A 20,607-nucleotide genomic window follows, 5' to 3' on the forward strand; every position below is an offset into this window, starting at 1 on the left:
ACTTATTTTAAGAAGCAACAATATGATTATCATATAAAATAGTTAAAATGTTCATGCATAGGTGATAAAAATTATCTGCTATATATTAAAACACTGAAAAGGGCAGTTCTGTATAACAAAGACTTATACTTGTCATACTTTAATTACGTTTAGTTGATAATACTTTTGATAATACTACTTTGAATGCAGGACTTTTGCTTGTGATGGAGTATTTTCACACTGCAGTGTTGATACTTGAGTAAAAGGGTCTGAATACTTCATCCACCGCTGATTAAAGAACATATATAGGAGAGGTCAACAGGAGACATCCAGTGTTGTGTTAGCTTATTGGAGAGTTTATCTGAACTTATATCAGCAGCGCAGACGTGAGTATGTATTTGAAGACATTATTCAGTGATCCTTTTAATATTAGTGAGCCCACAACATGTTTTGATTAAGACTTTTTATTACAAAATGTTACAAAACTAGGTAAAAATGTCTATTGGAGAACCGAGAAATAAGTAAATGTAATCATAATTTAAATAGATAAATACAGATGTCCACGTCTGGGGCTCAGACAGAGGACACAGCTGCACTGATACAAAACAAACTCAGAAACAAAGTGGCCAGTTTAACCTTTGACCCTCGAGGGGTTTGATTTAGATGTTACAGGGATGATGTAATGGTTGAAACTGACCCTACCACAAGTGCCATTACCAAAAAAAAAAAAAAAAAATTAGAGAATTTGACAATGATTCGACAAGAAAAGTAAATGAACCTGTTGGGAACAGTGAAAATCACAGATGATTCGTGCCACGATTGTGTCACAGCATAACAAGGACTGAGGCTGTTTCTGCTTTCCGCCATCCCCTCCTCTCACACGCACCATCCGCTCTGGTGCGTGTCGTTACAAACTTCATGGGAGATCTCCGAACTGAATGGCGGCCATGGTCTGGTCTGTGGTTAATTCTCCTGGCAAGAACCTGCGGGGGAGAAGAGCAGAAAGTTACTGCAATGTATTATCCACGGCCCACAAGTTTTTTAAATTAATGACATACTTAATGGTAGTGATTGTAAAATTCAGTGAAAGAAGTTATGTCAAAACCAGGCTTTGACTCTGTTGTACCCACTGTAATTCTAACTGAGGGCAATTTGCAAATCAACGGTTGTTGGTCTTAGATTTTCATAGACGAAGCCTCATGATCTGAAGTCCCAAAATGCAATAATTGAACATATTGAACGTACTAAACCTGAATGTGATAAAACTCATGTCATAAAAAGCAGACAATGCAATAAGAAGCTGAAGCCTCGTATGCAAAGTTTGTGGAGCTCCGGCTCAGGATCCGACTATTTTGACTGCCGCGGTTCCTTGATGATCTTCTGCCGTTCCTCCAGCGCCACCGTGAGGCTGACATCTGTGGTGTTGAGGGAAATGTCTCAACAGCTGAAGGACGGATTGCCATGAAGTTTGGTTCAGACATTCCTGTCCCCCTCAGGACCAACTGTCGTAACTTCGGTGACCTTCTGACTTTTCCTCCGGTGCCTCCATCAGGGCAAATTTTCAGTTTTTTCCAATATTTTGGTTTATGACCAAATACCTGTAAAACAATCTTCAATGTTTTAACTAGGATAAAATTAAAGGCTAATGTATCATTTCACTTATAGTTTGATCTGCTTCGAATGTACCATTTAACTTATGTCATTGCCAAAAAGGTTATTACATTACAGACAGAAGATTTTATTATGTTATTGAATTTTTATTAACATGGGCTTTAATACGTTTGATTTTATTCAACAAGGAACAACTGTTGCATTTGGGCTTTTACGTGGTCTCTGATCTTTTTGAGGAAGTTGTAATCCTGCTCTCCCAGGACACAAAGTTTCTACGGCGTTCGACCGAACGCTGGATTTTCCCTCCTCCTGAGCGCCACGTCCTCTGCTGTGTACAGTCAACGGTCAACCCGCGGTCACTCACATGTGCCAAGGCGCTCCTCCAGAAAGCCAATCTGCTCGCTGAGGGAGTCGATGCGGTCTAGTTGCTGGAAGGAGTGGGACAGTAAGGTGGTTTTCTCTGAGATGCCCTCATCCAGCGACAGTGGGAAGAAGCTGTTGAAGGGGGCCAAGACCAGCTGCAACTTCTGTGCGGAGTGAGGAAGAGGAGAGGGAGTGAGGGAAAAGAGAAGACTGCTCCAGAAAAGGAGAGTTACCTGGTAAACAAACATGATTCCACTTCATTTACCCTTTATGCTTGTTTCACCAAACACAGGCGGGATTTTAATAAAACTCCATACAAATTGTAAAAAGCAGGTCTGGCGTTTCAAAGAATCTTTGGTTTGGGGATTAAATATCAACAAGGGTTTTACATCATACAAGCAAAAAAGGACCAGAGGTGTTCATGGTGACCGACGCCGCAAGGTATCAGGGTATGTGGCTTTCATGCGCTTGTGTTGGAACGTGTGTTTGTGTATTTTCTCGCGTACCTTTTCCAGGAGCTCTACTCTGTTCCTCAGGCTCTGTACCTCCTCCGTCACATTCTCCACCAGGCTGAACCTTCCACCTGTACAAACCATACAAATACAGAAATATACATCAGAGGACGGTGACTGCTGTGGAAAAGGCATAGACCTAAGGTGGGAATGATGTATGTTTAATCCTCTTTCTCAGATTTAAAGTTTTTTATCTTAGGAGAATGTTTGGAGAATCCTGTTCTCATCAATCCCTCTCCTCGAATGATTCTTGGCCACTGCAGCGTCTCTAAGCCACAAATCATGAAGAGGGCAGCAAGCTGCAAGAAGGCTGGGAGAATTTAGGGCACGGGGGGAATTACGGATATGGGAACGACCGAAAAAGCTGAGACACAAGCTGAAAGAGAGGTCGCTAGAAATAGACGCGCACTCATTCAGTCCTCCTGTGAACGCACACCGGTTACGGGGAAGTGTCTGCCTGTCCCCGCCCGATGGGGAGCGTCCCTGGGGTAAGCAGGACCCAGAGCGGGATGCGGAATTAGGAAACCCCTGCTCCCTGACTGCGCTTCGGCAAAACAGGCCGAGAGCAGCTCAATCTCTCCCAGATGTAGTCCATTACTGACACAAGAATGAGCTGAGAAACAAAGGGGAGGATGAGGGGGAGGAAAGGGGGAGGAAGGGGGGGGGGGGCTGGCAATGACCCCCAGCAGACAGGGTTGTTGGAGCTGGAATGAGAACACAAGTCTTGGCCAAGAGCAGACTGCAAAGAACGAGACGTGTGGGGATAAAAAAAAAGGAAGATGGTGAGACAGAAATGCAGCCCAACACTCCTCCACAGCCGCTTGGCAGCGTCAGAGCGACGGTCTACCGTGTTTATATTTGTGATCCCTTCAACATCCCTCTGACATGTGCGTATGAACAAATAAAGGAATGGAACCTCAAGCAAAACATCCCTGCTGGTCTTGCACTTTTGCATCTGAGCGCCGAGCGTTGAAACTGAACACGCTCCCATAAATAATTCCTCCATCGCTTTCACCAAATAGAAAGATCTGTCATTTTTTTTTTTTTTTAAATCAAACTTTCTTGTGTTTTTTCTGTCTTCCTGATGACACAGCACAACTCGCAAGACTCTCATCAATCCACATCATGTAGAGTCACGGGGGTTGAACGGACTCATTTCGGCTGAGGAGTTTCATTGTGTGTGTGTGTTGAGTTTAGTCAATTTTTTTTCCTCGCAGAAACTCTGCTAAAGAGCAGGGAGTTTGGAGCAGAGCCTGAGAAATTTGGCAATCTCACATCAATGTCTTCAAGCTTATCTCATATCGCATATCCCTTTGGATTTACTGAAGATTTGGGAGAAATCAGGAGAAGACTTCTTTATGGTTTCATGTTTCATACAATTCCTAAAAGAGCAATAAAGCTGACACAGAATAGGACTGAAAAGGAATATCCTGGGGTCAACTACCACATTTGTAGACACAGAGGGTTGCTGTATTATTTTGTTGCTAAGATACAGGAAGAACACACAAATGAAAATCCACTTTTTCTTGGTGAGAGACAACATTGCAACATTTGTAAGGAAACTAATGGAGTGTACGGGATAAAAATATGTCTGTATTAGCATGGGAGCTCTATTAGAGTCAGATGTTTGCTTTACTCACAGGACTCGCAGGAGTCAACTGAGTTATTATCAAAGTCCAATTGGTCCCAGTCTCACTGCACGGGGCCAGACCGCAAGACATCTGTCTGGAGTCGGCACCAGTCGCAGTGCATTATTACTCACGGTACGAGTTGAGAGTGGCATAGCGCGTACCAAAAGTAATAATGGACCGCGAAGCTGGCTATGTTCCTCTCTTCTGCGCCGCACACACTTTGCTGCTGCAAGACACAAAATTACACTACGTGAACGCACGCACACACTCGGGCGCTGCTCATTTACCTGCGTCAGTGTGACCACCCACTGTTGCCTGGCTGGTCTGGGTGGGAGCGGGAGGCATGGCGGGAGGAGGAGGAGGAGGAGGAGGAGGAAGGCTTTGACAAGAACGGCCGTCTCCGGCGAGCCCGAAGCCGCCTCTGCACGCGCATCGATAGCTGCCAGCTGTGTTCAGGCACTCCTGGGCGCAAGGCCGCTGCTCGCTGCACTCGTCCACATCTGACAGACAGGAAAAGACGAGGACATCGGTTTACGTGCGCGTGAACGTGCATGCAGAGCTCATGGGTAAATGTGAATGTGTGTGTTTACCTGTCTGGCACTGGTGGCCCGTCCAGCCCAGCGGACAAGCACACTGGTTGGGTCTTAAGCAGGTGCCTCCATTCACACAGGCTTGTCCACACACAGCTGTAAGACACGAGTAAAGGAACGGTTTTGATGGGTTGTGGTTTCAGTGGGAGATAATAAGCTGGATGCATATATTGGGAAATACGCTTATTTGAATTTATGCCATATTTGTCCTTTAAATATGAAGCTACAGCCAGCGTAGCTTAGCACAAAGACTGGACAGCTAGGCTAGCTCTGCTTGACCATACAAAATCTTCCGACCGGGACCTCTAAATCTTATGTTCCTCTTGTTTAATCCATACAGGCAGGTGTAAAAACGATAAATTGTGGTCTTACAGGACGTAATGTGCTGAAATATTTCTTGGCTGGGAGCAGTGACTTCCTGGAGTTCTCGCTTGTTGCCTGGTTGAGTCTGGCTCAGAAATGGTCCAGCTCATAGCCACCCATAAAACCACTATTTTTCTTGTTTTTACACTTTTTGTTGTTGTTGTTACCTTTAGATAGAGCTGGGCTAGCTGTCTACCCCTGCTCCCTGCCCTTATGCTAAGCTACGCTCTCCACTAAACAGATGCAGGCAATACAGGAACAGAACAGCATGTAAAACCTATGTCATGTCCCTCCAGGTTACCTTGGTTGCAGTTGTGAGAGTGAAATCTCCTCCAGCCCGGGCAGCACTCTGGGTAGAAATGTGAAGGAGACGCCACTCGGCTCACCTGCCGGTACGCCACCGAGTACACGGTGCTGTGGAGACAAAACACAGCCGGTGGAATATTCAAACCACGGACCACTGACTTCCAAGAGTGTGTAAGAGATGAGATGAGGATGGAGGGAGGGAGGGAGGGAGCAAGGGGCAGGAGAGGAGATGCAAAGTCAGATCTAAGATTTGAGATTTAGCTGCAGCCTGCTGAGACTCTGGTATGTTTAGTTTTACGAGGGGAGAAACAGGGTGATAAACTGAGGCAAGAGCTAGAAACAAAGCGAAGGCGACGAGAGATGAGCTTTCTGAAAACAAAAGAATCAAACAATTTCATCAAAGCGAGGAGAATCCTCATGGGATCAGGGGCCAGAAAATGTCTGAGACCTGCCCACATAATGAGCGAAAGAATGAAAAAAATCCACAAGTGAAACTGAACTTCGGTGGTGAGGGGAGAGTTTAAAAGAGAAAAAAAAAAAAAGGATTAAAATGGAAGGAATGTTAAGGAGGAACTAAAAAGCATCAAGGCTGGAGGGAGATCGAGAGTACGTAAATATGGAGGGGGACGCAGTCCAAAATAAACATGACCACGGTCTCTGCAGGCAGGCAGTTCATTTCCCGTAGTTACACAAAGTCCTCGATATTTAGATTCCACCCAAATATCTGCCACCATGACCCAGTTCTGTTCAAAATGCATATTTGTGTGTGTGTGTGTGTGTGTGTGTGGGAGGGGGAGGTCTAGATCTATTTACGACTCCTCTCTTAACCCTTTCCATTCCTAAACATGTCAAGCGCTGTTTAGCTCTTAATTAAATAAACACCTCATCGTGGCTTAATTAGAACACGGTGTCGACACCGTTGTGAACACGAGTCCTCGTGTACAGCAAATGCCAGACTGTGTGGTTCAGCTGGAGCTCGACCAACAGAAGCTGGAGATGTCCAACGTCTTAATCTGATGAGGAGCGTGTTGTTGTGGGCAAGGAGGGAGCGCGACTTACTTGTAAGTGCTGCAGAGGCGATGCCCCTGACACAGGGTGATGTAGGGCCTGTGCACCGGCTGGACGTAGGACTCCGTTGCCATGACAACGTTGTGGCGGAGGTCTCGTCCGCACACCCTCCTCCTGAAAAACAATTGGAGACACGGGATCGAATCTCGAAGCTGACCGGAAATACAGACTTTTTGGCTGCACCTGAAGCTGAGCTGGTCTTGGATGAGAAGTTTTACCGCTTAAGAGTAAGTTCCAGAGGGATATTTAGGCCCCAAGTTGCTCCTGTCTGATTCGGAAAGCTTGAACAAGCCCAGATTGAGGCCTCAAGGTTTCTGTTTGTCACCAAAAGTTGGCGTGCAGCCTGATTACCCACGACTAACCCATGTAATCAATCCTGAATATGTCAGCTAAGAGCTGATCTTTGACCTCTTTGGCTCCACTTGACCTTTCATTTGGCTTTCAGTTTATTTTAGTCTTTGAGCAAATCAAGCGAAAATGACAACAGGAGCCTTCAGACTCCCCCATGCTGGTGGGTGTCTAATAGTCTAGGACCGAGGGGTAGAGCTTTGGTCCTGAGAAAGTGCCTCTTAAAGGCTTAAATGTCATTTGACCGATCTGAATTCATTCAGGGCAGGTGAGAATGTCAAGTCGAGCAAAGAGGTCGCTAAAGCAAACGGGTCTGAATGACATGCTGAAGTGGAGATCTGCGGCCGAAGGACCTCATGTACCAAGTGACAGGCCACAATAAACACAGGAAGAGTATTGAGTGAGCTGTTACCCGTGGTGAGCGAAGTACTGGGGAGTGCCCATCACATGAAGGATGAAGAGGGAGGAGGAAAGAAGCAGCGTTTGGTACATTGTCTTCCCCTTTCCCACGTTCCCTCGCTCGGTCTCTCACACTCTTCTCTGTGCCGGTCGGAGGGAAGAGGAGAGGAGGTTGAAGGGGAGGGGGGCCGTGGACAGTAGCCAACGTCTCCTCGCGCTGAGTACGCGTGCGTACGTTTTCCTCCGGGAGGACGGCGCCGGCTACCTGCAAGGAGAAGAAACGTGAGATGAGATCACCTATTCAGACAAGAGATTCACTCATCAAGCATCGACCTGAGCTAGGAAACGGGGTGAACGGGGTAGAAATTCCCAACGTTTCATCAGACACATGAATGGAACACAGCTCGTTCCTTTGCTGCCCCTGGTCAAAACTCATTTACTTTGAAGGGGCGGCACTGTCAGTGTCAGCTGGGTCGTGTCTGTGAGGGTAGAGTCTCCCACAGTAGACCAGACCACCTCTTTCAAAGGCATTAGTGCACATTAAATCTGGGTAGAAAATGTCAACCACCACCCCTTCATGGGAGCTCTGTTATTTATCAGTAGTGACTGGGGAGGGCAGGTAAGGTAAGAGCGTGAGAAACAGCAGACTCGTTCCTGTTGAACCCTAAAATGAAAGAGGCGGGAGTCCTCACGTCACACTGTGAAATGAAAAACTGGCTGAGACTGCAAGGTGGTCGCCTTTTTATGCCAGGAAAGAATTTGAGCTCTGTGCAACATGGGTCTATAAAAAGCAGAGATACTGTTCTGTCGTGGGCGTTCAAAAGCGAGCACGGAGAAGGTTAATTTGTACTCGTACTTTTTCTTTAATTAAAATGTCAGCCAACAGTTGAATTACACAAGTGTTTTGTTTTGGGGGTTTTTTCCCTGGGAGTTTTTTGCTGGTTTGGTCTTGTTTTTTTTAGTTTTGTCATTTTAAAGAGTTTACCGCAATTATTTGCATGTTTTTGAAATTCTAACTTCTTTTTCTAACATTTTAACTTTTTAATTGTCACATAAATTGAGTTTGTTTCTCTTGTAAATGGTTTTTTGTAAATGGGGGGGGGGGTTAGATGTGGCATGTTTAGGTACACCACGTCCTCCAAACAATTTTATGGCCAGCAGTAAAGATGCTTAGTGTTCCCTACACAGAGAGAAATGCTGAACTCCACCAGAAGATAACACGCTGCTAAGCAGATGTCTGGATGCATCCTTGGGCCTGGCAACTTGCACAAGAGTCAAGAGTCAAGCCGAGATGTGGAACTGGTTTCAGTGGCTCTCTAGGCATAACTTCTGACCTTCCCTGAGCCACCGAGCCACAGAGAGCCCAAGCACAGAACAAGGGGACATTGATGCATCACATATACTTTATGTACTCTATACACAGTCATGAGTTCTTGTGGGCAAAGCCGGCTGAACTGTCACTGACCTGCTCCTACCCTGAGACTATACAACGAAAGACAAGGCAAAAAGACAAAGAACTCTCCTTTCACAGAAATGTTTTTATCCCTCTACACCATCTGAGATTATTACATACTGTACGGGATTAGAAGAGGGACTGAACCATCCAATTGTAAGGAAGAATGGTCTTAAAGCAGGAGTTCCACAGTGCATGACTGTCAGCTTGGACCTGCTCCTGCTCTGATGCTACGCTGCAGGCACATTTTTTTTAAAAACAGACCCGATACTAAACCCTTGGGAAATCTCTAACGGGGCATTAAAGCCAGCCGGGTGTGATTGCAGGTTACGGGGCCGTAGCCTGCGGGAGAGTCCTCCCTTATCCTGGAGGTGACGCTAAGCCTCAGTTGACAGCTTGCATGTCTCTCTGATCCCCTGCTGGCGCGGCGCCCGGAGACAGGACACGCACATCTAAAGCCCCATGTTCATTCACAAATCACAGCAGCGAGCGGGACTCTCGGCGCAGCAGGAGCTGGGGCTTTGAAGACGACATGTGTGTGAGCGCGCGCGTGTGACAATCAGGCATCGGCAAACTGGCAAAGAGAAAGGTGCTGCAGAGCAAAACGTCTGTCTGAAAACTTTGCTGGGTGTGGTATATTTAATACCTTCTATGATTGGATTTCCACCATTTTAATCCCTCTGCGATTGATTGGGATGTTATGGAAGGCTGTTATAATATCTCAAAAGCCATTCCTTCTTTGGGCTGCATAGAGCACATTTCTACACAAGCCACAGAACTAGCGGTACTCATCTTAATTGGAGAATTAAATTCCAAAACATTGCTCTGAATAGATCTCATTTTGGTTTAGCAAAAAAAGGAGCACTTGGAAAACAGAAACAACAATTCATAGAACAGGATGCTTGTAATCCAGAAGAAAACCTGTGATCAGACCAGGACACGCAGCATTGTGTCTGTATCTGCGTCTACATGTGTCTTGTGCATAATTGTCAAAAAGCAATCATTTCCGGCCCAGTGACACATCAGGAGTCGAGCTCAGCAGGCGCGCTTCCTCTACTCGCCATGAGAGGGCGCTGTTTTACAGCGCCGTGCGCAACCCGGAGATCCAGTTTACGAGCAACATGCTTCTGCCAGAGCACCATCTCTGTGGCGCCCTCAAGCACACGCGAGTAAAGTTACACGCACACACGTAAGACCGGTGGATCCACGAACAAAGACACACACACACACACACGCGCGCGCGCGCAAAAGAGAACGCACGCTCCCGCGGTGAGCAACAAGCGGGGATGCTGGGCACGCACGCACAAAGCCAACACAAGCCCACATCCAATGCGCATGCATGGGCGCAATAGCAATCATAAAACGGTGCGAACTGAACGGTCTGCTTTCTCAAGATTCAGTCCCACAAAACACACACACACACACACACACACACACACACAGTCCTACACTGCAGGAGGTGGAGAGACGCCCGCGGTCCCGTTAGATTCCGCCGCACGGAGTTTAAGATAGTCCAGTGGTAAAACTCCACTACTAGTCAGGTCTTCTCCTGGAGCTCGGACTGTCAGGGAGCATGGGGGGTGATGGTAGGACCTCCTCCCACTCCTCCAGCTGAGTGTCCCGCCGCTCAGACTGCCTGAGCTGACGTCATAGTCTCGCCTGTCCTGAGCAGTTTTTCCTCTTTGTTTGTGTTTTTTAGGAACCTGCTGATACACTTCCCAGGCTGGGTTTATCGGCTGACTGGTGGGCACAGAGACCTTACACACTTTGTTTTTCTTGGGGTTTTTTTTTTTTTTAAATTTCTTTTATTAATTAAAGTCTGTATTCAAACAACCCATGTGAGCATTGACACAGATTCTGTGCGCTGTATTCCTTCCCCTTGTCCGTACTGAACATTAAGAGACCCCCTTCCCGACACGCTTTCCAGTCTAAGGGAAGGGGGACGGAATCTGAGCAGTCTAGTCAAATCAAGTGGGTATCTTCCAGACTTACTGTATGAAATTCTCTCTTTGTTGCTTAGACTGTGCCGGAAGGATTGCAATTGGGATTTTTGTACTAAAACCGCAACTTTTGAAGACTTACTTTTGGTTTGGCCCAGTCACATCGATGGGCCTAAATTAATGAATAAGGATATTATGTAGCCAAAAATAAGAGGTTAGGCCTGTGTTTAAGCCTACGTCATGCTTTAGTTTACTATTACAGACTACCAATACTAAATGGCCATCATTCCCACATTATTACAGTTCACAGACCCTGTGAACTTTGTCAATTTGCAACCTTTTAGAGGTGTGGGAACCATTAATGTCATTTATTTTGGCATGATTTTTGAGAAAAAATGTACAGCACTCTTTACACTACCTGTAACCCTGCAGTACAGTAACAATCTGACCTGTAGCTACGTAGACACTTTGTTGTCCAGTTCTTGCCTGTAGGATAGTTAAACGTTTAAATTTGTATATATTTGTTTAGCTTGTTAGCTTTCTTTAGCTGTACATCTGTATCCGTATATTTGTTCTCTGTGTGTATAGAGAGCTAATGAGAACAATGAGTTAAGTATCAACAGTTTTTGGCCAACAGAATTACACTAAAAAAATCATACTAAACATTTCTACCTTTTTTTTTTAACCTTAAAGTAAACTATAAAGGAAATTCAATTTAAAACCACAGTTGTGCACAGTTGGACTGACTTGGATATGAACACGGGCCTTTGAAACTGTGTAAAATAAATAAATAAATAAATCAAAACTCTTACCCTCGCAGTATGGGGTCATCGGGTGCGTGTGCGCGCACGGGCTGAGCGGCGGCCATGGGCACGAGCCGCCGGACCAGTGGATTAGAGGACTCTTCCATGGTGCCAGTTTCTTTTAAAGCTCGGGTTGGTGGTTTTCAAATAAAAACCTTGCGGTTAATTCGAGGTGCTCCCTGTGAGTCGACTGGCGGCAAATGAAATGTCTTTGGGCGTTTTTCAGTTGCTTTTTATGCAGGGCTTCCTGTGGAACGCAGGAATTGGATGGACAATCCCAAACCGGAATTCCTGTGAGTGTTTGCCGCTGATAAAACCCCTCTCCTGCACAAACACTCTCCATCCTGCTGAAACCGCTTTGCGAATCTGATTTTGAAGCATTTTTCTGTCCCCATTGTGGCGCAGACATCTTGAAGGGGGCAAGAAGTTCCTTCAGCCTCCTCACCTCATGGCCTTCTGCTGCCTTTGCAGTCCAGAGGAAAACACAGGAAACAACAGTACTGGGGGGTTATTTGTATTTACTGAATCTTACACCTGGCTTAATATAACAGCATTTACTGGTATTTCAAACACTTTAGCTGGTGGCACAGTGGCAGCTCATATAGGCTCATGTTTACAGCGGTTAAGGTCACTGTGAGATCAAATCTGTTAAATTGCAGCTTGTTACAGCCAAACAGTTGCACGATAAGGAAGACTTTTTTCCCCCCTCTCCTGATGCCTGTGTGCTTTATTGTAGCTCAGTGATATAAATTTTGTCACTCTTATCCACACTGAGACAGTTTTGTGAATTGTGAAACACACGGCCAAGCTTTGTGTTGTTCTGGATATCAGCCTGTTATGTCTTCCATAACGTGGTTAGAATATCTCTTCTTCTTACAGTGAGGTCTATTTATCTATTTTGTAGCTGTTGTGGAGCTTTCAAACAGAGCACAACATCTGCTAAAAGAAGCGTGGGGTGGGATTGTTTTCTCAAATGCTGTTTCCAAATTCACAAATCAGCTGAAATTCTTTGGCCCTATAACAATGCTGCAGAATTTGAAGAGTTTTGTGATTCAGTGGTCAAAGAACCAAAAAAATCTGCACACTGTTGATCACTTGTACTTACTTTATATGGGACTTTTCCGTCTTCAGACTATCGCAGTCTGCAGGATTTTTTTAGTTTTTTTTGTTTCTCTCTCAGAGTTTATGATCCAACACATGATCTATGTATGGCTTCCTGGAGTGGAAGAACTTCGTAGTAATTCAGTAAAATGAATTCATTTGAGTTGACAAATTGCCTCTTATGAGACCTGTTTCTTCATCTTGTGTTTCCCAGTCTAGTCAAGGGTTTAGGGGTTTTTCCGTATGGGGTCATCCACGTCATGTGGGTTCACATCAGGTATAATGATGTGAGCCTACAAAGCTTTTAGCAGTGGTTGCTGACATCTTGTACCAAAGACAGACAGGCTGCTGCTCCTCTGCCTTGAAGCTGAGCTTGACTGAGATTACTCTGACAAACAGTCCTCATTTGTCATTCTAAGAATGCACCACATACTCATTCAGTTAAAGCGTGCGCACACACTCGCACAAGGTTTTTTTGTGCACGTGTGTCTTTATGGTTCGGGGGCCATGAACCAGAACTTGGACCGCTACTCTACTTAAAGATATAATGAGAAATGACTTGATATTCCATTGTATTTTTCAAGGCTTAAGTTTGTTTCTATTCGTTAGGCAGTGATTGAGTATTTGATGTGTGGTGTTTTTCAAATGTTCGTTTAAGGGCTTATACTGACCAATGGTCTGACCCTCCCTGCATACAAAGAACTACTTATATGAACTACTACTACGTGCTGAGGAACCATGGGAACGCTTTGCACCGGGGTCGCAGGTGAGCCCACACCAACAAACCCGTTCAAGGCTTATCGCTCAGAGTGGGTGTATTAGAATATAGGATGCAAAATCAATGATTGCTTGTTTGTGAATACACTGGCCCGCGCACGTGTGTGTGTGTGTGTGTGTGTGTGTAAGCTTGTGTAAGAGAAACCAAAGTAGGAGGGTATCTCTTTTTAAGGAACTCTTTTCATTCTTTGAAATCAAAACTTGGCCGACACGAGCAAAGTTTTACAGTCAGTGTTCCAGATTTGTCCCAGAGAAGATGCGGGAGGGAAAGAAAACTGAAGCATAGCATTCACTTCCTCTTTGAGAGGAAACAGGAAAAGGCTGAGGGAGTGAGATTCTGGAGCCTGCTCCCTTGGAACAATAAAAATCTCACTTTGACAGGAAACGGATCTGCGTCAAAAAGGGCCTGACAGATTTTGCTAAAGGGCAGTAGCAGTGACCCTGGATGGGGCATGAACAAGAGGGCAGCTGTGCCCAACAATAACGCTAAAAGAGTCAAAATTTTTAGATCATGCAAAACATTTTAACAAACAGATTTCAAGTCAATATTGTGTAGATAAGTTCGAAAGGGATGCATCTGTGTGACTGCACAAAAGGGAAGCGATGGCCAACCCTTTACAGTAAACGCAGTAAGCTTTAAGACGAGGAATATTAGCTGCAGAAATAATGGGCATTCTTGAAAAGTGAGAGGAAGAGGTAGACAACATAATACCAATTAAATATTATTGTTCTTCATAAATATATCTAAAAAAGAGCTTCCCACTTTATCTTGATTTTATATTGTCTTCATTTTCAATAGTTTCTGTTTGTGCTGGTTTCAGTCCATTAGTATGTTTGTGTGCTAATTTTTGTATGCACGTGTGTGTGTGTGTGTGTGTGTGTGTGTGTGTGTGTGTGTGTGTGTGTGTGTGTGTGTGTGTGTGAGTGTGTCCATGTGTTCACTGACATGTTTGTGTTTGGATGCATTGTGCTCCTTGGAACACGTTTTTTGGAGGGATGGCACTCCATTCTTCCAAGAGATATTCCTTCATTTAGTGTTCATTTAGGCTCAAAAGTAATTGGACAATAGACTCACAATCAGCTTCATGGCCTGTTCTCTAGTTATTTCATGACAAATTAAGCCGATAAAAGGTCTGGAGTTGATTCCAAGTGTTGAATTTGTATTTGGTTCCTGGGAACTCTTAATATGGGGTCCAAAGAGGTGTCAATGCAAATGAAGGAGGCCATCATTAGAATGAAAAAACGAATCAAACCTATCAGACAGATGGCAGAAACTTAAGGAGTAGCCAAATCAACAATTTGGTACCTTGTTAAAAAGAAGGAATCTACTGGTGAGCTCAGCAACATCAAAAAGCCTGGACAACCACAGAAGACAACTAAAATGGATGATAGCAGAATTCTTTCCTTGGTGAAGAAAAACCCCTTCACAAAATCCAGCCATGTCAAGAACGATCTCAAGTAGGTAGGCGTATCATTGTCAAGGTCTACAGTCAAGAGACGCCTTCGTGAATGTAAATACAGAGGGTTTACCACAATGTGCAAACACTCAAGAACAGAAAGGCCAGATTCGACTTTGCCAAAAAAAAAAAAAAGCCTGCCCAATTCTGGAACAAGATTGTTTGGACAGATGAAACCAAGACTGACTTGTACCTATAAATCCTTATATTTATAATTATGTTGGTTTGTCCAATTACTTTTGAGCCTCTAAAAATGATTGTTATCATAAACAGTTAATGCACTTCAATCACATCTTGATGGCTTAGTTTCAGACCCACTGTGGTGGTGTACAGAGCCAAATAAGGAAAATTGTGTCACTGTCCAAATGCTTATGTCCTTAACTGTATGTCAAAACAACATATAGTATAATGTACAAGATAGAAAATAAATTAAAGTTGAACTAAAATTAAAATTCATTTATCCTTAGTTTTTGTTTTAACGTAATTATTATGTCTTTTTCTACGGATATAGCATCCCCATCAGTGGCCATCAGTTTTTGATACCGATTGACAATGTTGTTACTGTAATTTGATTGGTGCAAAATTTGTGTGGGTGAAAATAAAAACGACACTTTATAATATCGATTTCAGTAGCCATGCGTCCAGCTAACTAGCTAGGCTTGCCGATGTTGTTAGCCATTGATTAGTCCCATTTGTAATTTAAAAAGCCGCAAAAGAGAGACAGCTAATGCTAGCTAGACCCACTCCTTTCTATATTGCAGGACGAACACAGCATTGGGTGTGTGAGAGCTGCTGATGTCTCAGCAGATGTTGAACATTAATGAAAAGCTGTTTTTAGTGGAAATCAATGCTAACGTTAGCGAGCTAGGCTAACTAGCCCCCTTTTTCTGTGGAGAGTCCCAAATGCTAACGGTTGAAAGCGAACTTTATATGAACTTGTCGGAAAAGTAGAAACAACTCCTTGTATCAATGTTTTTAGGATACATAATATGACGTTCTTAAGTCATGTATGCCACAGGAGTTGACAGCACATCTCCTTAAACTGTCATTCAACTGTTGCCAAAGAAAACGCCCGACCACATTCTTGAAGTTTGTACGCTTTTAACAGTTTTATCTTATTTTGAAAATGAAAAAATAAGCACAAGTGCTGGAGTATCATTACAGTACAAAAATTAGTTGAACTTAGTGCAACTTCTGGCACACAGTGTTGTGTGCCAGTGTTTTACGGTCAAGATTCAGTCATCAACACTAATGGAGGAATGTAAATCAGAAGAATGGACAGTGTTTTACATAACTGCAGCTTTTAGAAATTTGAGACTTTAGTAGGGTTATAACATGCACTGCTATAGAGAAGTGAAGCTTGATGTTTTGTGATTGCGCTTGTGGTTTACTGCTAAATAGGCAGAGATGTGTATTTTGATAGGGAGATTCACTGCAGATGTGCAGCAGCATTCCTACATTTTTAAATTCATGGGAGTCAATTCACAATTCAAACAACACTAGAGGTGTAATATGTTGCTGTGCTCTGTAGGATTTCCATGCTGAGCAGCCAAACAGGACATCCTGTTGTCCAAGGCCTGCCACCATACCATCACTCCCCTGACAGCCTCAGCATTAGACAAAGCCGAGGCATGCTCTCATCCACAGTCCTCCTGGAAATGAAAAGACTTTGTGCTGGTGGTCCCAGCACTTCCTTTGCTCCACTTCAAAAGCCAGTGGTCGTTTCAAAATACATGGTTCAAAACTCCTGTAGAATTTATAGAGACCCAACCAAACCAAAAATATCCTTGAGTGATTTTGCCTGTGTACGTATTTTCTTTGCAAGTACATGTTGTAATGCCCCTTTTTATTGGCCTCTCCTTCGTACAGTATTTCCGTCCTCCTGCTGCCAGCTCTCCTTGTCAGTCTGTCGTCAACAGTGGGAGAGATTATGGAGTTTCAACAGATTCCACCAAACTCCCTGTCTCAGAAACATGTGAGTCTGATTTACCGTAGTAATCAAATTCTCCCGCTCTGCGGCTTATGTCTGGAACTGTGGCCATGTCGACTGTGGTCCAAGGTCTCCCAAAATTTGTTCTTTGAGGCTGCAAGAGTGTTAAATGTGGACACTCACCACGCTGCTACAGTAATCCTGAAATATTTTCTCCAGCCTGTTCCAGAATGATTTAATGTTCTGTTCGCACACAAATATTTATTCCAAACATGCAAGGAGCAAGGAGTATTATTACAAGAAGAAATATAATGTATCTTGGCTGTGAAATTCTTCATCGTGTTGCCAACTTTTATGATGGCTTGTCAGCAGCAGTATTTGGCATATTATTGTTTTTTTGTGTTGTTTCCATGAGGGTTACCCTTAGTTTTCCTTTGCGGATTGTTATCCAACTTCTGCAGAAATAGACTAAACAGGGAAATTATATTGGCGTGAGAACAGTATTCATTTCAAGAACGGTTTAAAAAAAAACGTGAATCATGTATGTTTCGTAAATAAGGGAACATAAATGTCACAAAGTGCCATAACAATCCTTTCAATATTTGTTGAATTTCAGCTCTGTCAGTAACTACATCGACAAAGCAGTTGTGATCTGCCTGCTTATTCTTCGTAGTGACCCATATAGAAATCAGGGCAAAAAATAGGAAGCGTACATTTTTTCATTCATTTGCTCTTCTTCCTCAGTACATGAACCATAGTGTTAGATCTTATCCAAACTCCTAACTGCTCATAGATGCCCACATGACCCCAACCAGTCAATTTTATAGATTGGGTTCTGATGACAGCCACAAGTATGATGTCCACACTCCTGAATGGAGGGATACTACAGATAAAGGAACGAAGTGACATCTGGGGGAAGCAGAGAGCAGGGAGGTTTCTGTTGAGCCAGGCAGCCATCTGTTTCAGACCCGTCCTCAGGGAGAAAGAGTCCTGGTCCATTAAGACCAAGACCACCCAACACATAAACAGCTTCTTCCCAAGAAGTAAGACTCAAGCTTTTATTCAATAAAACTGTCTCACTGTTTACAAGCATGTTTTTTTTTCTTGTTTTGTTTTATTACAAAGTTGTTCACAAAGTAACCATGTCTTAATTACAGTTGCAAGTAACTATTATTTTCATTAACATAATCATTGACATCATTAGCTTTTTAAAAAATGTTTTATTCATGTTCACACTCCCCTTCACTCTGCTTTTAATCTCCACCAACTCCTGAGGAAAACATCTGGCTCTTTATCAGCTAAATGCTCCACTGTGTTCTCCAGCTAGTTGCCACCTTGTTTCAGTTTGTCACTACAAGGCCCCCCTTTCACATACCAGTAGCCATGTGATCAATTATTACTACAGAAATATTGATTCTCGCAGTATTAAACAGTCAATCCATTAACAGAAGTGCGGATTGATCAATCGATTAATCAACTAACCTAACCATTGTAGTGCTAATATGAATAGTGATGTGTAACTTCTGCTTTCGGCCTCAGGAGCCGTACTCATTTCATTTCAACTGCCGTAAATACACACAGTTAAATGAATATATGGATATCTGCTCACTGTGCAGGAAATGAATAATAGCCACTTAAAAAGACAACATATCAGTATATCAAGCTTTGTCTGAATCTTCCCCAGGGGCATGGATAAATTGTCGATTGGACGTACAGGGCACAGGCCCTGGGGCCCGAGAGGTCAGGGGGCCCCTGGGCTAGAGACTCTGTATGAGGCAACTGTCAGTATTTTTTTATTGTTTGAAAGCCGTAGAGCTCAGTTAAAAGACACAAGACGACCACAAAGAGGATGTGATGTTTGTAGTCATCTTGTCTCTTGCAGTCTGTGGGTCCTATATTGGAAGGGAAGGTGGCCTTTTACCTTTTATCCTTTTTACAAGATGAACTGCTTTCTTTTTATCTGCAAAATAAATATTTTAAAAATGGTCATAGGATTTTGCCCCCTAGAAAAATGAACTTCTGAGTTATTTCACTTCAGCAGCTTCTGATGTTACTTGTTGCTTCATGTGCAACTTTCATAATTCAAAATATAGCATTCATTGTGCAACCTGATTGCATTTATATATTTTTAGGTTTAATTTTAAAACAAAGCTATTGTCCCCTATTCTGCTTTGACACTTTGGCATCACCAGGCAGCCTTCGCTTTCTCAGTTTCCAAGGCTTTTTTTTTTTTTGCCTGAGCATGGAGTAGTTTTGTGGTGGGCCCAGTCCTCTATAATGAAGTACAGTACTTTTTGCTGTATTTAGGAGGGCCATCAGTGGACCACAGAGAGGGATTACCAGGCCAAAGCCGTTACTTTCTCCTAAAGTCTTAATGATGGGTTCATTAAAAAGGAATCTAGCTCACTAACTAAGCACATATGGCCAAGAAGCAGTTATATCAGGCAGACTCGGGAGCAAATTTATTTCAAACCACCACCGAACCCCAGGAACACTGTGCAACAGTCTCAACATTACAGCTATTTGATCTCCTGTATGTCTCCAGTTATACATGAGATCCAAAGCTCCACTGTCCTTGACATCCATTTGGTATAAATGTGATTATTCACTGTAGCTACGGAGAGCAAATTAGAGCAAATCAAAAGTGACAGTTTTTTCAGCATTTATATGAATGTGCCTGTTGAACTGAGGGGTAGCACACAAGGGGCATCAGATCCTGTACCTCCACAGATTGGAAACACTCGAAAAATAAACCAACAGTTTTTGCTTTGCTCCCCTAATAATGTGAGTCATTTTAATAAGAGAGCAAGAAGATAGAAATCAAGATGTTGTAACACTTGATCAACCCAGCATGCACAGCAGCAAACTGCTTCAAAAAAACGACAAATGGGCCTCTCTCTGACAGGGCTTACAGCTAACCAACGCTACTGCACACAAACTTTATGAGGAAAGGAGCTCTCGTAACTATGTCAAAGACATTAGCAGAGGAGCCCAAATGCGCCCACAATGTGCGTGAGTGGCATTGCCCCATGAACAAACTGTCTCCAGTTCAACAGCACTGATGGCACAGTGGAGGTGACCACGGAGAAAATGTAAGAACAGCATGGCATTAAGAAATAAATGGGGCCAAGGGAGGGCGATAAAACAAAGGGAAGGCAGGCTGAGCTCGCAGCAAGACGAACAAGCCATCAGCAAAACAATTGTTAGGTTGAATCAGTTTTGTTTTTTTTCCCCCAAGTGTTTTCCTGTAGCATAAAAAGATTATAATACAAACCCTTGATGCCAGACTAAAAGCATCCACATATTGTGTTGCACGACAGACCTGTGTTTATTCTTTAATGGGCCATTTTGCCTCTTGAAGTGGCAGTTTGACATTTTGGGAAATACACCTTTTCTGTTTTCTTGCTGAGAGTTGGCTGAGAGGGTCAATGCCACTCTCAAGTCTGTGCTGTAAATATAAACCCACAGCCAGCAGCCACTTAGCATTAAGAATAGAATGCTAAGAAGAAGAATAGAAGCAGGGGGAAACAGCTAGCCTGGCTCTGTACAAAAATACCCCCCCCCCCCAAAGTCATGAGAGTGCAATCAATCTTTTCATCTAACTCTTTACATGAATGAGAATATCCCAAAATATGAAATTATTCTTTTAGCGATTCTTTTACATGCATGGGTATCAACTTACACCAGTTCCCAACCTGGATGTCTTCAGTTGAAAATATGTGGGGGTTATGGGTAAAAAAACAAAAAACAAAAGAACAACAAAATTGTTTTATTTTTAAGACGTGTTTCTACTCTGCTTTTTTTCCTTGTGAGAAACTGGGCGGTTTTACATCATCAGGGCTGTAAAAAGTTTTCATATTAAACAATCAGAAAAATGAAAAATTAATTGACTGGACTGTTAAAAAACTCACAGATTTATAAGTGTGATGAGTGGTTGCAAATAAACATCATTTTGTGCTACCGAGGCAATAAAGCC

At 43.4% G+C, this 20,607-nt stretch overlaps 1 protein-coding gene across 1 annotated transcript; it reads right to left on the minus strand.

Annotated features, from left to right (window-relative positions):
- Window positions 1-427: 427 nt before the first annotated feature.
- egfl7 (EGF-like-domain, multiple 7) lies at window positions 428-11,556 on the minus strand. Its single transcript, XM_040157860.1, has 9 exons — window positions 11,376-11,556; window positions 7,184-7,435; window positions 6,415-6,537; window positions 5,351-5,463; window positions 4,687-4,782; window positions 4,384-4,596; window positions 2,460-2,536; window positions 1,955-2,117; window positions 428-962 (listed from the first exon to the last, which is right to left on the minus strand). The coding sequence occupies exons 2-9, from the start codon at window positions 7,261-7,263 to the stop codon at window positions 943-945; spliced, it is 885 nt and encodes a 294-aa protein (XP_040013794.1). The 5' UTR covers window positions 7,264-7,435; window positions 11,376-11,556; the 3' UTR covers window positions 428-942.
- Window positions 11,557-20,607: the final 9,051 nt, after the last annotated feature.

Source organism: Xiphias gladius, chromosome 20, assembly GCF_016859285.1.
Source record: "Xiphias gladius isolate SHS-SW01 ecotype Sanya breed wild chromosome 20, ASM1685928v1, whole genome shotgun sequence".
Classification (NCBI taxonomy): Eukaryota; Metazoa; Chordata; class Actinopteri; order Istiophoriformes; family Xiphiidae; genus Xiphias; species Xiphias gladius.